The 22,644-nt window shown below is 33.8% G+C and overlaps 1 protein-coding gene across 1 annotated transcript in view; it reads right to left on the reverse strand.

Annotated features, from left to right (window-relative positions):
- The window catches only part of PREX2 (phosphatidylinositol-3,4,5-trisphosphate dependent Rac exchange factor 2), a 304,551-nt gene that overhangs the window by 47,661 nt on the left and 234,246 nt on the right, over positions 1-22,644 (reverse strand). The window contains exons 34-35 of the mRNA XM_049781797.1: positions 15,803-15,946; positions 9,054-9,168 (exon numbers count right to left, since the gene is read on the reverse strand). Of these exons, the coding sequence (XP_049637754.1) occupies positions 9,054-9,168; positions 15,803-15,946 (259 nt within the window). The remainder of the gene's footprint in view (positions 1-9,053; positions 9,169-15,802; positions 15,947-22,644) is intronic.

Consider the following 22,644-nt stretch of genomic DNA (forward strand, 5'->3'; position numbering starts at 1 on the left):
CACTCCTGGTTTGGGGGATGATATGGGATGCCGGGGGATTGAACCGCGGTCCTTCCTAGGTCAGCACATGCGAGGCAAATGCACTACTTATTGCTTGTGCCACCGCTCCGGCCCCCCTATATGATAATTTTTAAAAACAGGTAAATTAAATTTATTTAGTATGAATGCCTTATAGTACAACTATAGAAATCATAAAACTCAAGGTACTGACTTTCTTTTGGCAGAAAGGAGCCATTAATTGAAGATTCTATATATTGCTTCCAGGTTCTATTGGTGATCTTCTGTGCGTTGTACTGAAAGGGGATACTCCGGTGACCACTTTATGAACATTATTTGAAGAGTTTATTTCCCCCCAGCTTAATCTATATGTACTTTAAGATTCTTTGGAATTCTCATTTTTCACTTAAATATTATTTAAAATATTTTAACATTGAATTAAATAATTTCCCCAAACCCCACACTTAATTATTGGTTTTATTTACCATTTTTGAAGGAGTACGTTAGAATTTTAATAAAGTACATGCATTGGAGCTAGAAGTATAGTTTTACTCTAAGTTCAGTAGTTGTCATTTGTCAGAGAAATTCACTGAACTCTTTAAGTGTGAGTACTACCATTTGGGAAATCTCAGAATTATTTTTATTTCAACTGTAACCTCTTTTAATGACTTCAGTTTAATCAATGGAGCTTTAGAATGCCAAGTCCACACCTTAAATCCAATTTAATTCAGTACCTTGTCACTCCCTATTCCAAAGGTGTTCTCTTTCCTTTTCATCACTATATCAGCTAATGACCAAATTGTCCATTCCCATAGGTCTCTAACTCCTGAACAGTATGCATTTAATAGAAAATATATTTCCCTTTCCTCTTAAGTGTTTCTAAAATATGTACTTTTCTACCCAATCATATCTGCCTGCTAAGTACTGTTTAAAAAATAGAAAAGTACATTTTTACATCTATTTATGATACACTATAATTACCACAGAAGTCTAATTTCCATCTGTTATCCAATTATTGACCCAATACTAAATTTACCCTTTCCTACCTCCTTCTCCTATAATTGTCACTGCAATTCATTTTTATTACCACTTGGCTAAGTTGTTTCAATATTTTTTCCAATAGAGTCTAGACTCTTGTCTTGTTTTTGACCTAATTTGTGAACAGTGGTATCTATCACCCAGGCAGTTTGGTTTAAAATGCATCATTAATATGAATAATTCTCAATATACTAAAAATTGAACTTCCATATGATCCAATGATACCACTTCTTGGTAGCAATCCACACCCCCCTACACACATACACAGACATTTCATGTCAAAAGATAGACGCACACCTTTGTTCATCACAACACTAAGTACAGGAACCAAGATATAAAAATAACCCAAATATCCAACTCTGGATCAATGAATAAAGAAGTGTTATATATACACAGTTGAACATTTTGTAGTTGTGAGAAGCGATAAAATCATGTAATTTACAAATACTTGGATAAAACTAGAGGATATCATGCTGAATGATGTTAGTCAGATGGAAACAGGTACAGGATGAGTTCTCTCATAAGTGGAATTTAAAGAAATACAGTAAGGGAATAACATGTGACCAAAGTCATCAGAAATAGAAAGTTGGTCCACAAAACTGATATTGAGGGAGGGGAAGATAAGCAAAAGGGACAGCCTTTGAGAACTTGCTGAAAGGCCATTGACCATTTGAGTGTAGTGCAGGAATGATGTTTGCACAAAACCATCACTATCAATATTAGAAATTACAGTACTTCAATGGTTTTCTTTTAAAAGCAGTTATCTATCTATACACTGTTGAAAACCTTACAGCAAATTATATTTCCTACAGATTTCTAGGGTCTCCACTGGGATCTTTGTTTCATGGTCTGATCTCAATCACCTCTACTGATTTCCTTTGATCCTGATCACCAATCATGATTCCACATACTTTTGCTATTACTTCATACTAACATACCTTTATCTCCTTCTTCACTTGGTCCTCTATTGGCAAGTTTCAATACGGCTCTGTCTTGAATGCTTCTGACTTTCCTAAGTGCTCTGCTCTGCATTTGCTCAGCATCCTGTTATCTATTCCACGGAGTTCAGTGGAGTATGTCAAAGTACCATCTTACCTAACCTTGACTCTGCTTCTTTTAAGATCCTGAAGGGCATATTGTCTCATGTGTCTATGTATCAACCAAATTTATGTACATTTCTGTTGTTGTATTTAAGGACAAAAGAAATGCTCTAGAGCATAAGAATAGTGTGCCAAACAGAGGGGGAGTATCAGAAAGACACTCAAAATGGACATCCAAACCCACTAGTCTGCTGAAGTCATCTTAATGTCAGTTAGGAAACCATCACCATTTATATTTTTGGTGTCTTGGTTTATTTGTCCCAGTGTTGGGGCATTTATAACATAATCATTCATTACTCATTTATTTGTACGTATTTTATTGACAAAAGTAAAAAAAAAGCACAGTAAAATAAGAAATAGAAACACAAAGGATAAGAAGCATAAAATAATGAATATTACAATTAGACCTAAAAAGAATATGAATAAAATAACTGAAAAGATACGTCAGCTTCATTTCATGAGGCTTGGATCATGAATTGTGTCAGGAATGGGTAAAGATGGGGCAAAGCTACTGAAATTAGTTATTCTGGCTAAAACAAAGAGAAAACAGGCAAAAAATTTTACCTTGCTCCCTAAATTATAGATATCACAAATTTGACTAAATATAGTATAGATTTCTGTCCTGTTAAAGATGTATAGCTAATACAAGTTTTATTCTTGGGACTGTTGAATAATACAGTGAGTAGAGTGTCTGCCTTGCATACAACCATTCTAGGCTCTACGTCTGGCACCTATATGGTCCCCTGAGCAACATCAAAAGTGGACTCTGACCTCTGAGTGCAATCAGGAGTAAGTCCTAAGCACCACTGATGTGACCCAAAAACTTTAAAAAGAAAAAAGTTCTCTTATTCACATAAATCAAGATTATTTTTAGGGGTTGGATTGATAGCAGTAGAGCGTTTGCCTTACACATGGCCAACTCAGGACAGACCTGGGTTCAATCCCTAGCGTCCCATATGGTTCCCTGAGCCAGGGGCAATTTCTGAGCACAGAGCCAGGAGTAACCCCGAGTGTCACCGGGTGTGGTCCAAAAAAATAAAACAAAACAAAAAAAAAGTTTTTTTTTTAGTAAACCTTTATTTCTTGTAAGTCACAATTGTATCTTTTCTAGCAAAAACTCTAGGTTCAGCTAAATTCCCTAACTAGAATAGAGCTGAAGATTTGGAGAAATAATTTTTAATCATTTGCTCACTTACTATGATTTATCTGCCAAATTAAAAGAAGTCTGAAATGTCAGCAGAAAGAACTGAACAAAGGTAAAAGGAAAAAAGTTGCACTGAAAGAGCATCACTAGGATGCTTGGAATATGCATTTTTAAGACTGATTGTCCTTGTGATGCACTAGAAAAGTCAGCAGAGTTAAAAATAAAAATCAATCTTGCTTTCATAAGCACTAACAATTTTTCCTCACTTACTGTTACTTTTCTAACTCATTCTTCAAGGCATACTTATTTTCTCTGTGATTCCAGCTCTCATTAATCCCAAAGAAAATTTTGAGCAGAAATATTTTGGATCTTCCCACATCTTTAGTGAAAACAATAAATTTTCTTCACTTAGAGATAGAGGTGATATCTTTAAAAAAAGTTTCCCAAAAGATAATATTATCTGCTTTCACTTGTCATTTTGCATATATACTTCTTGATAAGTATCTTTTTAAAAATCCGTAAACTCATTTATGCAATTTTACCCTAATTTTACTTTTATCTAAAGAATATATTAAAAATATCTTTAAATAAAAATAAGATATAGCTACAATTTACAAGGGTAAATATGTATAAATTTGTACAAGAATAAGCACATCCAAGATAAATAAAATAACTTGACATGCATAATGTAAGCATTTATAATATATCCTCAGATAATAATTATGACAACATTTAATAGAATGATTTTATTTTTTAAAATCAAGAAGTACATTGCTACCAAAGTTTCACTATAATTTCAATTTTATCTGATTTGGTCTTATGTGAAATTCATGAGCCTTGGCTATGCTGATACATTTTTTGAAAGAGGTTTCCAACAGAGTCAGCATCTGTACCGTTCAAATGATCAGAATTTTCTGCAATTAAAATAAGGTAGGACGGAGAACAGAATACATTTACCAACAACTACAAAAATAGGAGACTAATATAGTGCAGTTAATCTTATTTCTAATTCAAGTCAATTATCTGTCTGGCACTTTTTATATACCAAACACAGTAGAAAACCCAGTAGCTTTCACGTGTATTGAGTTAAGCAAATAAAGCATAACCCCCCACAAAAACCAACAAAATCAAGGGGATTTTTCAGTTTGAAAGAGAGGTATAAATTGCAGCTGGTGTTATGAATAAGAGGTTTCTGCAGGAAGATAAATTTGAAAGGGCTTCTGAATCATTATACTCTTTAGGCAAAGAGAAACAGAGCTAAATGTGTTCTTGGTGTCACCTGGTATAAAGGAGGAGAACTAAGGCAAAGCAAGGCATATTGATTCTGTTTGCTCTTCTACTTTTGTTATCCTCTTTCTCTAGAATTCAGTCTGAATTACATGTCATAATTTCTTTTTTTCTTTAGGATTCCCATAATACCCACACAACTTTCATGTTAGAAAATACGACCTCTTTCATATATCACTTTCCACTCCTTCTCTAAGCACCACCTATTTTTTTAAAGACCTGCATAAATGTCACTTCCTCAGTTAATTCATTTCAGAAACCCTCACCTATCTTTCATCCCAAACCCTATTAAAACGATTTCTCTCATTACACATGTTTTTATCTTCAAATTTTTCTACATAATTTTCTAAAATGTTGTAATATCTTAGTAACAATTTTGTTTAATGTTTGCCATACAGACAAAATTCCCCTGATTCAATGTGAATATGTCCCTAAAATATTACTGTGAAAGATATGTAACCCACTTTGATCAAAAATTAAAAAAATACATAAAAATTTCTCAGGCCTCTATCTTTTTTTAACATAATTTTTATTTTGATCATAGTGGCTTACATATTGTTGACAATAATATTTTAGGTACATATTTACATAAAATCAGGGGGGATTCCCATCACCGGTTTGTCTTCCCTACTCCTCCGTTTTTGTCCTCCCTCCCATATCCTCTTCCCTCACCCCCAGGGCTGCTAGAATATGTGGTCCCCTCTGTACCTATCCTATTACTTCGTAGTCTTACACCTGTTTGGTCCTATTGCCTCCTTTATTTCCCCCTCTAATTGGGAGACAGGAGTAGATAGTTCAAGTTATGTGGTTTTGTTTGAAGAGGAGAAAAGTAATAAACTGGGGTAAAAGTCTAATACGTCAGGCCTCTATCTTATTTACTAATTCTTTGAATGTAAAGCATTGCCCCTGTGACTTGTTTTAAAGGTAGGATCTGTTGAATAAACATGCAATAATCAGCAGTTCCTTCAGTTTTGTGTTAGGTGGTATTCAGTTCTTAAGCATTACATATTTTAGATTCTTGCTATATCTCATAAGTAGGAAAGAAGACTAAAAACTTTTATAGAATTATAAGCAAATTCAAATTCTGGGTAATTTAGTTGTTTTTCTCCTGGTATTGAAAAATCACCTTTCATGGAAAACAAAATTTACAGCTCTGAAAACTGTGCTCTTAATCTAAAAACAAAAAGAAATTTAATTCAATTTTAGTTTATAGCTAGTCATAAAGAAATGAAAATATAAATGCATCATAAGGTATAAAACATGGAATTCAGCTGAATGTCAAAATGTAAAACAAAAATAACACTACTATAGAGGAGATAAATGTATATCTGGAATGTTTCCAGTTCACTTAAAAGAAAATCATATTACCTCATAAATCAAAAAGCTACATTTATAGAGAAACAATGGAAGGGTAAAGGTATTATGCATATTTTAAATAAAGCTCTTATCCCTACCACCAACACACACCCAACATCCACTTCAATTCAGTCATATTTTTCTCTTGGCTTTTATTAACTCTGTACTCTTGTAGATTTAAGGTATTTCTACAGTTCCTCACTAGTGAAATCACTCAAATTTTCCACTTAAAAACTAGGATAACTGCTATCCAAGCAATGAAAAACCTGTATAAATAAATTGAAAACTGGGGGAAGAAAGATGGAGCTAGAGATATGTTCTGAGGACATACAAATGAATGAAAAGCCTGCGTCCACTATTGTGTCCTCATGTTTGATTGTTAAGACTTAAAGACATACAATGGCCATAAGTTTTTATGCTAACCTTCATACTTGTCTTTTCTCAGAACAAACTCATTGCCATTGACTTCCCTTAGAGGTACAGATATGACACAACTATAGAGGATATTGTCAATGTATTTATCAAATTATAGATATTTTGATATATATCAAATTTTGTCTGTATGGCAAACATTAAACAATTAACATACCATATTTGCCTGCGGGCATATAAGACGACCCCCTAATTTTGCAGTTAAAACATAGGTTTAGGCCTGTATTCACTGTATCAGACAGAATGTTCCTGTGCTGCAACTATATGTACCACAGTGATCCAATCACAACAAGCAAAGGTTCAAAGTTTCTACTGTAATAGACTTCCTCTCTGACTCTGGCCAAGCAGACTTTTGACAGTGTAGATTCGGGTCCAGAACATTGTCTAATTTGCATGCATCAAAAGCCTGCTTGGATTGGCTGAGTTAGAGAGGCGGTCCGAGCAGCCTTGCAGTGATTGGTGCAGGATCAAGTTGGAAAATTCATTTTGTGGCAATATTCAGACAAATTTCGTTTAGCGGCATATTGAAATATTTTTCGGGATATACTCGGCGTATAAGACGACACCCGATTTTCCGTTGACTTTTTTTTGTTTCAAAAGTCGTCATACGCTGGAAAATACAGTATATACTTCTGCCTAAATATTTCCCAGTTAATTATAATTTGATCAAAATTGGTTGCACTAAGATTCCTATAAACAAAATACCTTCTTTCAACTTATATCAAATATATTGTTTATAAAGAGGAATGTTTTATAAATTTTTTTCTTTTTTTAAATTTTTATTGAGCTTCAGTCATATTTTGACTAATAAGATCTTTTTTGCACTCAAGTTATTGAATCCAAGGAAAAGAGAAGGACCAGGACAAGGGGAACGGTCTTCCAGACATCCCAGCCAGGCTCTGCCCAGCCAGAGTCCCATAAAACTGAGGCAGACTGGCAACAGGGTCCTCTTTGTGACATAGAAGGACCATTTATTTCTACACTGCAGTTCACACCCCAAGAAAGAAGAGGCACCAGGATAAGAGGAGGACTTCATTTTGCTACTAAATCATGCTTTTCTTTTTTTTTTTTTTTTTGTGTGTGTGTGGTTTTTGGGTCACACCCGGCAGTGCTCAGGGGTTATTCCTGACTCCAGGCTCATAAATTGCTCCTGGCAGGCACGGGGGACCATATGGGACGCCTGGATTCGAACCGATGACCTCCTGCATGAAGGCAAATGCCTTACCTCCATGCTATCTCTCCGGCCCAAATCATGCTTTTCTTTCTCTAAATGAGTCACACCAATAATATTTAATAAATAGTTTCAGATTGTAAAGTTCACAGTGGGAAAGCAATCCACAATCTGACCACACTTTGTGAATGAAGATGGTAGTTCTCAAAACCCAACTAACTATATAATCTCTTTGCTAAGGCCTTTAGAGGTTCAGTAGGCTAATTGCCAGTTCCGAGAACCACTTGGGAGGCCCCCCAAATAGGTAACAAAATAGTGAAGATTTTGAAGATGAGAGATTTATAAAATAATAAAATAATGTAATGAAATAAAGACTCTGGGTATAGGAAAAGGTATGAAAATGGTAGAGTTATAGAGACTGAACTCTAGTAGTTAAAGAAAGTCTACATATAGTAGACATATGATCACAAGAAACAACTCTCAGTATGAGAACTGTTTAATCATATTACAAACCAAATTTTAAAAGTCAGTATATTATTTTTAAATTACTATGGATTACGTTAAAACAAAAATAATGTTTAAATAAATAGGACAATTTGTTTGTAATTTAGGAGAGATTGGAGGTTGATGATAGGATTCAACCTAGCACTTCACACACTCTACCACTGAACCACAGCCCTGGTATTTACTAGTGATTCTTAGTAGTGATTTGTTTTCTGGTTTTTGTTTGTTTGTTTGGTTTGGTTTTTGGGCCATACCCAGTGATGCTCAGGGCTTATTCCTGGCTGTGTGCTCAGAAATTGCTCCTGGCTTGGGGGACCATATGGGACGCCTGGGGATCAAACTGCGTTCTGTCCTAGGTCAGCAGGTGAAACGCAAATGCCCTATCGCATGGACTACCACTCTGACTCCTTAGTAGTGATTTGTTAACAGTAATTTATAAGAGACATATTTGCTATAAGTTTTTTGAAATATCAACCTCAAAATTATAAGAACGTTTCCCCTTTACTTATTTCCCCTTTATTTATTACTTTATTTTGCTTGCCATTTATTATCATACTAGTAAAATTATGTTTAAAAGAAAAAACAGTAAAATGTACATACTACTTGGTACTTTAAAAAATTAAATACATGCATTTTCATGTTAAACAAGCCTTTTCTGAGTGTCAGAATGTTCATCTTTTAATAGTAATTGAAGCATCTTAATTAATTTTATTAATTAGTTAATTAATTTTATTAATACATTCAACTTCCTTGGGTACCTAATTTTCCTGGAAATAGTACAAAAAGCACGCCAACTCTTCTTTATATCTTATTCAAAAACTTAAAATTAACGTCTTATACATGTTGGTTAATTTAATTACTTAAAAAATCCTATACAAGATACTAGTTTAAATACTGAACCCTTTGCAAGTAGACTATATATCAAAATTAATATTAGCCAATATAATGAGTGACATAAAAATTCTATTCATGTGCTCTGGTAAAACATGAACACAAATATATTCAAATATTGAAAGATACAGACCTGAGTTTCTGGTTATATTGTTTCACCTTTTCCAGAGAGGCAGCATTTATTTGGGCTTGAAATTCTTCCACTGAAATATTGTCTCTATAATAATATCCTTCCATGCTCTCCAGCGCTATGTAAACAAGTAAATATATTATTATAACACATTTTCTCCACATGTCTATCTTATTAGCTACTTATTTTATTAGTATTAGTTTTAGTTATCAGCAAATTTATTAAGCAGAGCAAAATTACCTGGGTTTGGTCCCCAGCACTATCTATGATTCCAAGCCTTACTAGGAGTGATCCTTGAGCAGAGCTAGAATAAAACGGCACAGGGTATGGCCCCAAAATAAACATACCCCAAAAATGTACAAAACAAAACAAATAAAAAGAACTGAAATATAAAATAAAGTACTGTTTGGTCTATCTTTCAAGTTTTTTTGGGGGGGGGATTTTCTTATATTGTTTTCTTAGTTTCCACGCATATAACAAACCATTTTTTAAAAGCATTATTATTATACTCGGTTGAATAAATCTTCAATTTATTTTATAGCACTTAACTAAAGGCCATATTTAAAATACAATTTCGGTTTGTTAGTTTTACTTCTAAGACATTCCATTAAACTTAGGTAATTTAAAAAAAGAAAAGAAAAAATGCAATAAATAATTAGAACATTAAAAGTAAGTTAACTTAAAACTAAAAGTCACCTATATTTCTACTCAAAACACATTTTTTCGGGAAAAAAGCTAATGGGAAGGTAAGCATATAATGTAAGATTCATTTTGAATTAACATCTTCTGATACCACAAAGATTTATTAGTTAAATAAGGTATTACCCTTACATATTCACAATTTCTCAGAACCATATGGCCAAGTTTTGTCTGTGCCCTATTATCAACATGTGGGAATGATGTCTGTCTGTTAAGAAAGGTAAGTGCCTATGTCTTACTACTGACTCAATATTTAGGATATTTCAATTCTGGGAACAGTTCCTTCCTTCTAAAAAAACCTATTTAGCATTTTGATTATAAATACCATAGTTTAAACCAAAGGGAAAGATTAGAAGACTTATATTTTTAAAGAAATCTAAGAATCATTCAGGAAGAAAAACACAAATGAAATTAACTAAGAAAATAATAATGTTTGCAACAGACCATATCATTTTTCTTAAAATAAAACATGGTGCACTATTTATATAATTTTAATTATTTGCTGAGTATGACCTGGTGGTATTAGAGTCTACCAAGGCTACTACATCCAGTGTTTGGGGTCACTAGGACCACTCCAGCAATGGTTAGGGGCTTTTTGGCTATAGTTGTGAGACTCAGGAGGCCATGGGGTATGGGGGTCTAAGTTAGCATTTGCTCTAACCACTGTACTATATACCAGCCCTGAGGAAATAACCACTTCTTAAAGTGGTTAAAGTAGGGAGCAACCATTTTAGGTAACTCACTTTGATCATAAATAAAAACAAATGTGTCTATATATACACACATATATATTATATACACATGTTTTGTATATCTATCTGTATATGTATATATTTTGCATATATACATATATTATATATAGTTAGGAGGACTTTACGTGTCCTTTCCAAGAACAAAAACTACCATCAAGGGCCAGAGTGATAGCGCAGCAGTAGAGTGTTTTGCCTTGCACACGTCTGATCCAGAATGGACCTTGATTCAATCCCCCAAGCTAGGAGCGATTTCTGAGAACATAGCCAAGAGTAATCCCTGATCATCACTGGGTATGGCCCCAAACAAAACAAAACAACAACACAAAAACTACCATCAAATATGGTGATGAGGGACTCTGCAGCACTTTACTAGGAAAAAAATGCCATATGCCACTCCAGCATAGAGTGAAACTGAATTAACATTGAACAGCATTGAAAATGATGTCATTCTCAGTACATAATGTGTACACTGAGAACTTTTAATGATGCCATAGCCCTCTGAGGCAGAATATATGAGTCCAGCAGCTAAGACTGGGAACAGGAAGTGACTGTGCTTCACATTTGTTGGCAGCCACATTTTGAAATTATTTTCAGGCATAATCAAAGTAAAAGGATTTCAGACTAGAATTCAAATGGGCAGAAAACTATGACTTGTTGTCTTATAAGATGAGGAAACTTGGACAGGCACAGACAGAGGCAGATTGTAACCACCCTGTCAACAAGCCACAGGGCGCCAAGAATTACTGCTAATTATCAGAAGCAAAAGAAGCAAGAAAGGACTCTTCAGCCTTTAAAGGAACGCAGTCAATAAATACCTTGATTTAAAACCTCGAAAAACTACAATTCAATATATTTCTATTGGGCTAAACTATCTATTTTATGATAATTTATTACAGTAGCCTTGGAAAACTGATGTAATATTAATCCCACTGCCTTTTTTTGGAGGGTGCTTGCTTTCCAATCCCAAATTTCCTAATCAATGGGTTTTTGAAAGGCCTGGATCTTAGAGGTGCAAAATATTCCCCAAGGAGACAAAGCAGAGATTCCATTGGTTAGTTAGCCATCTGAACAATCACTGTAGTTGCAAGGTTACCTGATCTTAGTTTATTTTTAGGAATTGGGGTCATTGTAGCTAATAAACTCAGGAAATTCCATGTTAGATAGCAAGATTGGCCACAGGAGAGATAGTGCTTTGTTATCTGTGATGGCCAGTGGATCACTGCAGCAATTCTGGCTGAGAAAGCCATCTGAGACCTGGCTTAGGCACTCAAGCTTGATAATCCTGGTTATTCACAGGTTAACTGAGAACAGTAGAGGGTTAGGTGGAATTAGGAACAATCTACCATGGATGGTAAAGAATTGTCTTAAGTATCTATGTCAAAACCAGTTAGGGGTGGGGTCAAATATAGTACAACAGATAAGACATTTGCCTTGCATGTGACTACCTGAATTTGATATCTGGTACCACATATCTGGGATCCCCCTGAGCACCACCAGAAGTAATATCAATCATAGATCCAGGGGTAAGCTCTAAGTGTTGCTAAATGCAGCCCCTAAACAAAACAGCTATGGATATAGCTTTTCTCATAAGTATTTTCTTTTAAATTATTATCTCCTCAGGAGAGGTCCCTCATGCCTGGAGAAGTCTTTCCCACTATTTATAGAAAGGCACATACCTAAGGTTGTAAGACATGTGCTGTGCCTTTGGCTATTCTACATCGCACACTCAGACCTTTTGGAATGGATGGGCTTATTGTCCAGGATCTGAGTACCACGATATCTAGCTCAGCTCTAAAAATACTGTCCACAATTTTCAAGTAAAAGATTCCACTCAAGACAACTGTGGGATATCCTGTACCCTAAAGTACTAATGATACAGAGGCAAAGGAGAAAGACCCCTTGGCCCAGTTCACCCAAATCTAGACGTGTGTAAAATAGTTATTAAGATATTAAGTCCAAAACTATAATGTTTTCTAAGTCTATAGACCTGTACTATCTTACACCCCAGGAACATTAGAACCACCAAGAAAACCTCTAAAATGTACTGTATTAGATAGTCTAACCTAATAGCTTTACTGGAAAACCATGGATGAGTATTTACAGAAATTTTCCCCCAGATTGGTATAGTCAGCATGAAGAACTGTGATGACAGCATGAAAACAAGTTAGAAAAGAGTGAATGGAGAAAGTGAGCTAAATATTCCATAACATCTTCCATAAGTTCTTGGAAATCAACTTTAAGCAAAATTAAAGTATAACAAAACCAATTTTAACAATGGCCAATTGATTGGTATAAAACTTCCTACAGCATTATCTGGTCACAAAATTGAATTTCAAAATAAAGACCCCTAAATTTTAATTATCTTAAATAATTACTTTAATTCATTCATTCATATTCAAACCCACTTTCTACAACCTGGAAATCCAGGGCACAGAGAAAGAGCCAATCCTGGATAAGATGTCCATTTACACATAGTCAGTCACTCACTCTAGGACAGGGGTCTCAAACTCGTGGCCCGCGGGCCATTTGCGGCCCTCCGTACAACATTTTGTGGCCCTGCCCTAGAGGAATCTTTTTTTGTTTTGTTTTGTTTTAGTTGTTTGGGTCACACCCCCCAATGTTCAAGGCTTACTACTGACTTTGCACTCAAGGATCACCCCGACTTTGCCTCCTCCGGCCCCCAGGTAAATTGAGTTTGAGACCCCTGCTCTAAAACCACTGAAACATACCAATGTTTATAACTACTACATATATATCTTTAAAATGTGGAAAGAAACTGAAGAACTAGAAAAATGCCTACACAGATATGTGGAAAACACACAAACTCTACAGACAGTAGTCCTGCCTGGAAGTGATACCAACTCCCCTCCCTGCTTTATTTTTAATCTTATAAATAAAACAAAATCAACACTACTATTTTTTGAAGGGTAAGATCATTTTTGTTGTTGTGTGGGTTTGTTTGTTGTGTTGAGGATAAAGCTAAAGCAATCAACATGCCACACAATGTGCCTAAAGCCTTGTCTTCTCTTGCCAGCCTCCAAAACAATATTATTCCAGATTGCTATACTCATTTTCACGGTTACTGGTTCTGCCTTATGAAGAAAGAGAACAGCAACAGGATTAATTATCTGGACAGGAGGAGATGTACTTTTAATAGAAGAAAGCTAGATGACTGCTTTAGTGTAATCTTCAAGTTCCAATTTTGCTTCATGATACTTTTTTTTTGTCAACCTCTGTTCTATTCTTTGGAAATATGGAGATTTGATTCACTTATGTGTGTATATAATCTTGTTTTTCTGTAGCTCTGGCCTTCAACAATGCTTCCTTAAGATATGACCTGCTCATTGACAACCCTGGAAATCTTAATTTAATAGCCCTATCTTTGCAGGGTGCTATATCAACTACTGTGCCTGCTCCTCCTTCTACATAATTGATACCACATACAATTTGAGAAAGTACTGACTTAAATAAATTTCCCAGGAAACTTTTTTCCGCACAAGTCTTCTTTACTTATATGACTTAAACATCAAAGCATCCCACTGTTGCTTATTACAATTGTTTTTATATTTTATTTCTTCAAGAAGACTAAAAGTGAAAAGTTGCTGTGGGTTTTTTCTTTCAATTGCCTCTTAATAATATTATCCTTCATAAAATCATATATATTTAGGGATTACTTTTATATTGGCATTAGTAACAATTATTACTTGAAAAAATATTTTCCTATGAACATTTGCTGCTGAGTATGAATATCAGTTATTCATAGCTAATGTGACAAAAATAATAATTTATTTAAAAAAAACCTTAATGCCATCTGTTGTCTCAGTAATGACTTCAAAGACAGGATACTTTCAAAAAGACAAAGAAAAATAACTGAAAAGACTTTAACCAATATAAGCCCTGGTTAAGCCAAGTAGCAGTTAACATTCCAAACGAGCTTTCTTGCTGATCTCCTAAGACTATCTTTCTGTAATAGCTTTTTAAATTTATTTTAGTTAATTCCAAAGGTTTATTTTTGCTCTAAATTATTTATTCTTTATTCCTTTAGACGTACTGCAAAGAAAAAATGAGCATACTTCCCTTCATTCTTAAATTTCTTTACTGAAATTTTCCATTTGCATAAATATATTTTATAAATATACCTTGAATATAATTATGACAATAAAGGAAATGTTCTAGATAGTCACTGTTTATAAAACATAACAATTAAGAATTTAATTTTTTTAGTTTTAAATGCAAATGATAAAGCAGAATTTTCTCATTAGTAAATTTGAATTTCATACGTTTAAGTTATAGAAATTGATTTTATTTCTCTGCTCTTCTCATCTTTTATTAGAATATAAAATTTCTATAGTAATAATAGTGTAGTTATTGATAACTTCCATAAAGGAAATTGAATTGTTCTAGGGTAACAATCAGAAAAATTGATAGAAATTTTAAGAATAAAGTATGAGATATTTTCACTACTATGTCTTTTAAGTAAAATAAAGCATTGACCAAAAGAGTTTATATATTGATCTCAATTTCTGATATTTTTTCTGGATTTGTGAATCTGTAATTAACATATATTTATGCTATTCCCTTAGAAATCAGTCCAATATAAGAACCTTCTTACTTCTATTATATATAAAACTTTCTTACTTATAAATATATAAGTATATATAGATATTATATAAGTATATACTACATATAATTATATATGCATATATAAAAGTTTATATAGACTTACATATACATATACATAACTTTCCTACTCATATTGGTCTTAATTTTCTCAATAGCTGGTACTCATTTTTATTAAGAAAAATATTTTTACTTATGAAGGCATACATTTTTGATAAATTATTTAACATGTAGAAAATTAATAACAAAAATCAGCATTAACTTAAAGTCCAATGAAATTGAAATGATCTTAAATACATATTTACATGCAATATGCATATCTAACTATATTAGCATTTCTGTTTGTAAATTAGTGGTTAAAGACCTGCCACTAAAAGAGTTGGCATGTAATTTCAATGGCTTTATTATCATTTATTTAAGCCAACTTAACAATTTATCTTCATTTATTCAATCTTCTCATGTCTATTTCCCCATCATAATGTTATAAACTTATTTGATAAATAAGTCACTTGTTCTTCTTTTCTTAAATAAATAATCCTAGTAGTCAATACATTACATACATACCAAAAGATTTTTTCAATTAATATAATAGTAATGGTTACAATTAGATTTATTTCATAAAATAGGAATAAAATAATAATTAAAAATAAAAGTATAAGAAACATATAGCAGCTTAATTACCTTGAGCAAAAAGAACAGGATGAATTTTGAATCCTCCTCCATTTTTCAACCTTTGAGGCAGTTGTTCAAAATGATAACTATCAATATAGAAGTAAACTTTCAGAGCTTGCCGGCTTCCTTCTGCTTGATAAGTAAGAGGAACATCTAAAATGACATTTAAGGTCAAAATTTTAATGCCTAAAGAGAATCCTGAAAATGATAACAAACAAGTACATTAAAGGTACATGCGAATAACAAGTTCAGGCTAGGTATATTTACAGTGCTATTCAGTAAGAGTATTAAATAAGACTCACTGACTAAAACAACAGATTTATTATTGCATTGTATATAAAATTTTCTGAAAGGAAACTTCATTACACTCTGACATACCAGATGTCTCACTTAACTAAATGAGAAGTTTAGCTACACATGGTTTAAAACCAAAATCTCCCAGGGCAGCTGTCTCATTCATATTTTAGTCTGAATGAGTCCTTGAGGTATACTTCTTAAGTTTTGTATGCAAGAATTTTGAGTACAAAGCAACCATTATCAAAATTAGTTTGCATTTGCAAACTACATTCCCAGAGAACCAGATCACAATTGAATTACCTCAGTTGAAGTCCTATAAGTCCTTTAAAATTATGTGTCTAAATTCTTTTAGCTACTTTCAAAAATCCTAAATTAAATCGATGTAAAAAAAAAAAAAGAAAAAGAAAAAGACAGCCAACTGAAAAATAACAATCTGCTTGTGGGAGCATTTCTTTGTTTTATAGACTATTTTATTATATTTTAATAACATCTTTATTTAAACACTTTAATTCAAACATGGCTATAGATGGATTTCAGTCACAAAAGGAACACTCCCCCCTTCACCAGTGCAACATTCCCACCACCAATGCCCCTCATCTCCCTGCTCCCACAACCCCTGCCTGTATTTGAGACAGAGAAACATTCTACTTCTCTCACTTATTAAGATTGTCATGATAGTTGTTAGTGTTAGGAGCTGCCAGACACATCCACACTAATAATTTCTCTGCAGACTATGATGCATATCCACACTAATAATTCTACCTCATTACAAATGAATGCAGTTTTTCTAAATTACTAAAACAATAACATGGGTTAGTTAAAAAGTTCAAATTATAGTATGTTTTTGAATTCAATATTTATTTTTTATTAATAATTTTTATTTTGACCAACGTGGATTACAAATTATTCATAGTAGTATTTTAGGTACATAGTGACATTGAATCAGGGGCATTCCTACCACCAATGTTGTCCTCCCTCCACCCCTGTTCCCAGCATGCATCCCATATCCCCTTCTTTGCCCCCCCCCCCCCGGCTGCTAGTATAAGTGATCCCTTCTGTGTCTAGCTTGTTGTAGATTTGAAATAAAATTTTACAGAAAATTTAATTTAATGTTTAATACCAGTAATAACCACAGATTCCAAGTTCGATATTAAATGGGTCTAACTTTTCAAAGCAACAAGAAAGGTATTGTATGTATTTCATTTATATGTCTTCTGTGTCCTATAAAATGTTTACCATACTTTTCTATTTTTAAGAAATAAAGAATTGTTGGTTTTGAAAATATATAAAGTTCTCACTTGAAGGGCTAAAAAGTATATTCTAATTATGATAAAATTGTTTTTTTTCTTGATTTCTAAACATAAGAATGCAAGGAAACTAAAAAAAAAAAAGGGGGGGGGGGCCGGGCGGTGGCGCTGGTGGTAAGGTGCCTGCCTTACCTGCGCTAGCCTTGGACGGACCGCGGTTCGATCCCCCGGCGTCCCATATGGTCCCCCAAGCCAGGAGCGACTTCTGAGCACATAGCCAGGAGTAACCCCTGAGCGTCACCGGGTGTGGCCCAAAAAAACCAAAAAAAAAAAAAAAGAATGCAAGGAAACTAAAGAAAGTCGGATATAAACATATTTTTCTGCATTATATCTTCACTTTTCAAACAATACTTCTATATACATATTTTAATTTTTCAGCTCTATTTTTTGTGTGTTTTGTTTTGGAGCCAAAGAGTGTTAAGGGCTTACTCTCAGCTCCTTTGCTCAGGAATCAATCCTGGTGGGCCGAGGACCATAAGATGCCAGGGATCTAAATCAGGTCAGTAAAGTGCAAGGCAAGCCTCTTACTTGCTGTCATATTGGTCTAGTCCCATAATTTGCATTTATTTATGCTTTATGTCAGTATAGCTAAACTGTTATCAAAGGAATAATGCTATTAAAATTATAAAGTAGTAGTTGATGCTTTAAATTATGGAATAGTAAAGACAACTCAAAAATATATGTCTCAGATATGTGTAAAAATAAAAAATCTGTAGCTAAAAATTCTTTTCTCTTATTTGTCAAAATGGATCTACCATTAAAAACAAACTTGTTAAATATGACTATAAAATGGTTAAAAAATTTTAAAATAAAATAGGGGCCGGAGAGATAGCATGGAGGTAAGGCGTTTGCCTTTCATGCAGAAGGTCATCGGTTCGAATCCCGGCATCCCATATGGTCCCCCGTGCCTGCCAGGAGCAATTTCTGAGCATGGAGCCAGGAGTAACCCCTGAGCACTGCCGGGTGTGACCCAAAAAAAAAATTTTTTTAAATAATCGCTGCATGAAAAATGTTCCTGTAGAGAGATTTTTACTGGAGAAGAATTAAAAAGGTGCAGCATACATGTAAATACAATATTCCATCACGGAATTAAAATGTAGGTTTGAAAAGAAACCTTTGACTTAAGAATTCATTAATTTCTTGGGGCTGACGAGATAGAACAGCAGCGAGAGTGCTTGCTGTCTTGCATTAGGCAGACCTAAATTTGATCCTGGGTATCCCATATGGTGCATGGGGCCCAACAGGAGTGATACCAAAGCACAAAGTCAAGAGTAAGCCCTGAGCACCATTGGGTGTGGTGCCAAAGGAACAACAAAAAATTAACTCCCTTTGACTGCTCTGATGTACCTTAAATCTCTGTAGAATTGGATCATTCTGATCCCTCAGATCTCAGCTTTAATTTAACAGGACACCTGATACTTAATTCTTTTGCATCAGCTTAACTTTTGCCTAAGTCATATCATTCAAATTCTCTTTGTCACTGCTGCCTTATTTCTTACTCCACAAAATCAGCAAGGTATCTGTCTTATTCACCATGGCTTTAACTTCCAGAATAATGCCTGGCAGCAAGTGAAAGCATGGAGTCTTGAAATATTCAATCTCCTGACTATTAATTAGGAAATTAATGAATAATCAGTGTGGAATTGCCTGAATCATTATCAAAGGGAAGACTACAGTCATTATAATGTTCTCAAAAATATGAAGATGTTCTATAAAACAAATTGAATTATATGCAACTTAAAATCATGTCTTCCTTCACTAACAGCATAATACAACGTGCATTCCACTCTGAGATTAGTGTCAAATAGCACATTTATTTATTTGTATCCTTACTAGTCTCTAAATTCTGCACCAAGAGAGAATTTGTTCCATTTGGTCATCATTATAAAGTGAGAACCCAATTTATAGCATCTAGTCTGAATATATTATACATATATTATTTATGCATAATTGAATATATTATACATATATTATATTATATTGAATATTTATACATATATGTATGCATAATTGAGTATATTATACATAATGTATATTATTCATGATTTCTAGAAAAATATCTTTAATCCAGATATAGTCTTCTTGCATATAATATAATTTTCCCATAATCTTCTTATTCTTTAATATAAAAATAAGACTATGAGCAATACTCAATAAAGCTTTAATAAAGCACATGAAGTAAGGAGGGTGGGGTGAAATGTACACTCATGGTCTGTTTCAATCCTTGACCACAATAAAGATGGATTCAATACAGCAGTCAGAACAGTCTCTTCCTAGATAGGCTCTTTTAGATTCTTCCAATTATAAAATATGATGATGTGATTTCTCTGTCCAGTGGTGATATTGAGAAGTCCTTTTCTCCACAGTCTGATCTCTGTTTTTATCTCCTGCTTGTTTCCCTTACTCACTCTACCTGTGTTTCCAGGGTCTTTGCTACTTAGGAACATGCAATACACATTCCTACCTCAGCTTTGGCTCTGACTGTTTCAAAAGTCTGGAACACCCATACTATTGATAGTTAGAACTCACTCCTTTAACCCTTTTAGGGCTTTGCTTTCCTTACCAAGGTTTCCCTCCTGATCTTAAATACTTACAAATTCCACTGACTTAATTTTCATCCTGTATTCTTCCTTTATATTTTTCTTATTGTAATCTAAAATTGAATTGTAATTAGCTAACAAATTAGCTCTTTTACCTGAGTAGTTATCTCATTACTTGACTAATTATTTATCTTGCCTCACTTGGATATAAAATTTATAAAGAATATCCATTCAATTTTCTAGTGCATCCAACCTCAAATAGCATATGGCGAGAACTTTTTTTCGGGAGTGGGGGTGGGCCACACCCAGTGACGCTCAGGGCTTTATCCTGGCACTGCATTCAGAAATTGCTCCTGACTTGGGGGACCATATGGGACACCGGGGAATCAAAATGTGGTCCATCCTAGGTCAGCACATGCAAGGCAAACACCCTACTGCTTATACCACCACTCCAGCCCCTGGTGAGAACTTTTTGATGAGTAAATAAATAAGTGACTATTAGTCCTAAAATGATATAGTTAGTAAATTTCATTAGTCTATTGTATGAGATAGACCTGAAAATTTTATATCTACCATAATAGGATTATTTATGAAAAACAAACAAGAAAAGAGGGAAAAGTAAGTGCTAGGAATTCTTGACCTGAAAGATACTATTTAAGACCATTTTAAATCTATTAATTACAATATTGAAATGATTCACAAGTGATATTTATTTTAGAAATAATGGTAGATTTTGAATAAGTGTTATTTCTCTAGAAAATATCTTATAAAATGTTGCTTTTATTATTCAGAATAGCCAAAATCTTTAAACAATGCAAGTGTCTAACAACTAAAGAATAGATCAAGAAAATGAGGTATATAAATACAGTTTAATAGTATTTAGCTATGAGAAAAGATAACTTCTTATAGTTTTTTTGCAATTTGGATGAATTGGTGGAGGTCATGCTAAAAAAATGAGTCATAAAGAAAAAGACAAGTACCAGGTGATCTCATTCACATGTGGAATATGAAAACAAAGCCAAGGATTAGATCATTTCCAATAAAAACAACCCTAAAATGACCAAAAGAACCATGATCTAAGAGTACAAGGTTGGAGTAGAAGGGGCCAATGATAATAGTGGAGAGAAGCTGGAACTCTAGTAGTGAAGGGTATATGGCAGCAGTGCAAGAACAAAATAATGATGCTGATACTATTTTAGTAAAAATAAATAATAATGGTAGCAAGTTGCTAAATCAAAGGGATGCATTTTAATCTTTAAATGAATTCATCAATGGTTTCCTTTAAATTTTGAAATTAATACTACTGTATTTTTTATAAATGATTCCAACAGTCTTTACAAGTTATTTTTTTTCTAGTTTGCAGTCACAAAGTCATTCTACCTGCTGTATTCTGTGAACTTAATTGATATTTGCTCACTGATATTCTTAAAACGCAGTTGCTTTCTTTGTTCCCAGTACTATCTTGAATGCTGGAGAAAGAACAAAGAATCTGAAGAACTTTGCCAAAGGAGGTAGTATGGGGTGAATAAAGGAATTAAATCAATCTATTTGTACATACTAAAATGAAATTATTTTCAACATTTAAAAAACCAGAATATACACTCAATCATAAAGTATAAATTACTATCAGATTAAGTAATTACAATGACTTTCAAAACAGAACCATTGGATCACATATTGTACAATAGAGGCACAATTTTGGATACACTTCTTTTTGCCTTATATACTTGATTTTAAGAACATATCACACTCTATGAGATAAATTAAAGATGAAGAGTGAAAACATTAACAAACTCTTGTTTAAAATGAATGACAAAAGTAGCAGAAATGACAAGGATTCTTGATTCTAATCATATGAGGTATTTAGCAAAGACAAATTCATAAAAATAGCAAGTAGAATTAGGCAGGTGCTAGAGACTGAAGAAAGAGGAAATAAGAGAATTTTTTAAAATGTATATAGAGTTTCTATTTAGAAGAATGTAAAAGTTCTGAAGAGAGACAACAAAAATGTTTTCCACATTATGAGTCAATACTGCCAGAAAATAATAAGCTAAATATTTGTTAAATAGAAATTTCCTAGTATGTCTATTTTACTACAATGGCAATCAATAAACCAAATATTGACCAACAAAAAATTGCTGCACACACACAAAACAATTTGGGACGAATGGGAAATAAAAGTTAAAGTTCAGGGGCTGAAGTGACAGTAGAGATGGTAGGGCACTTGCTTTGTACACTACCAACTTGGGTTCCATCCCTTACATCACATGGTCCCCTGAGCCTACCAGGAGTGATTCCTGATCACAGAGCCAGGAGTAAGCCTGAGCACCATCAGGTGTAGTTCAAGATCACTCCCTAAAAATAGCTGAAGTCCACTCTCAGAATGCTCAGGGGACTATATGGGATACCAGAAATCAAACCCATGTAGGCCATATGCAAGGCTAACACCCTACTGGGTGAACTAATGCTCTAGTCCCTCCAGCTTTGAACCTCTGATCCTGTTAGCTAAGATTAGTCAGGAGAAACCTAAGGGTCTCCTGAGCACTGCTTGAGGGCTTTGAGCATCCTTTTACAATCCCTCCCAAGTTTAAGTCTAGAGAGAAAAAAACTCAAAGTGGTAACGCACAGTTTTCACATGTGCAAGACCTTAAATTGGATCTCTGGTATGTCTACATACCCATTATCAGTGGATAGCCATGACAGCTTG

This window comes from Suncus etruscus, chromosome 10 (assembly GCF_024139225.1).
Source record: "Suncus etruscus isolate mSunEtr1 chromosome 10, mSunEtr1.pri.cur, whole genome shotgun sequence".
NCBI classification, from domain to species: domain Eukaryota; kingdom Metazoa; phylum Chordata; class Mammalia; order Eulipotyphla; family Soricidae; genus Suncus; species Suncus etruscus.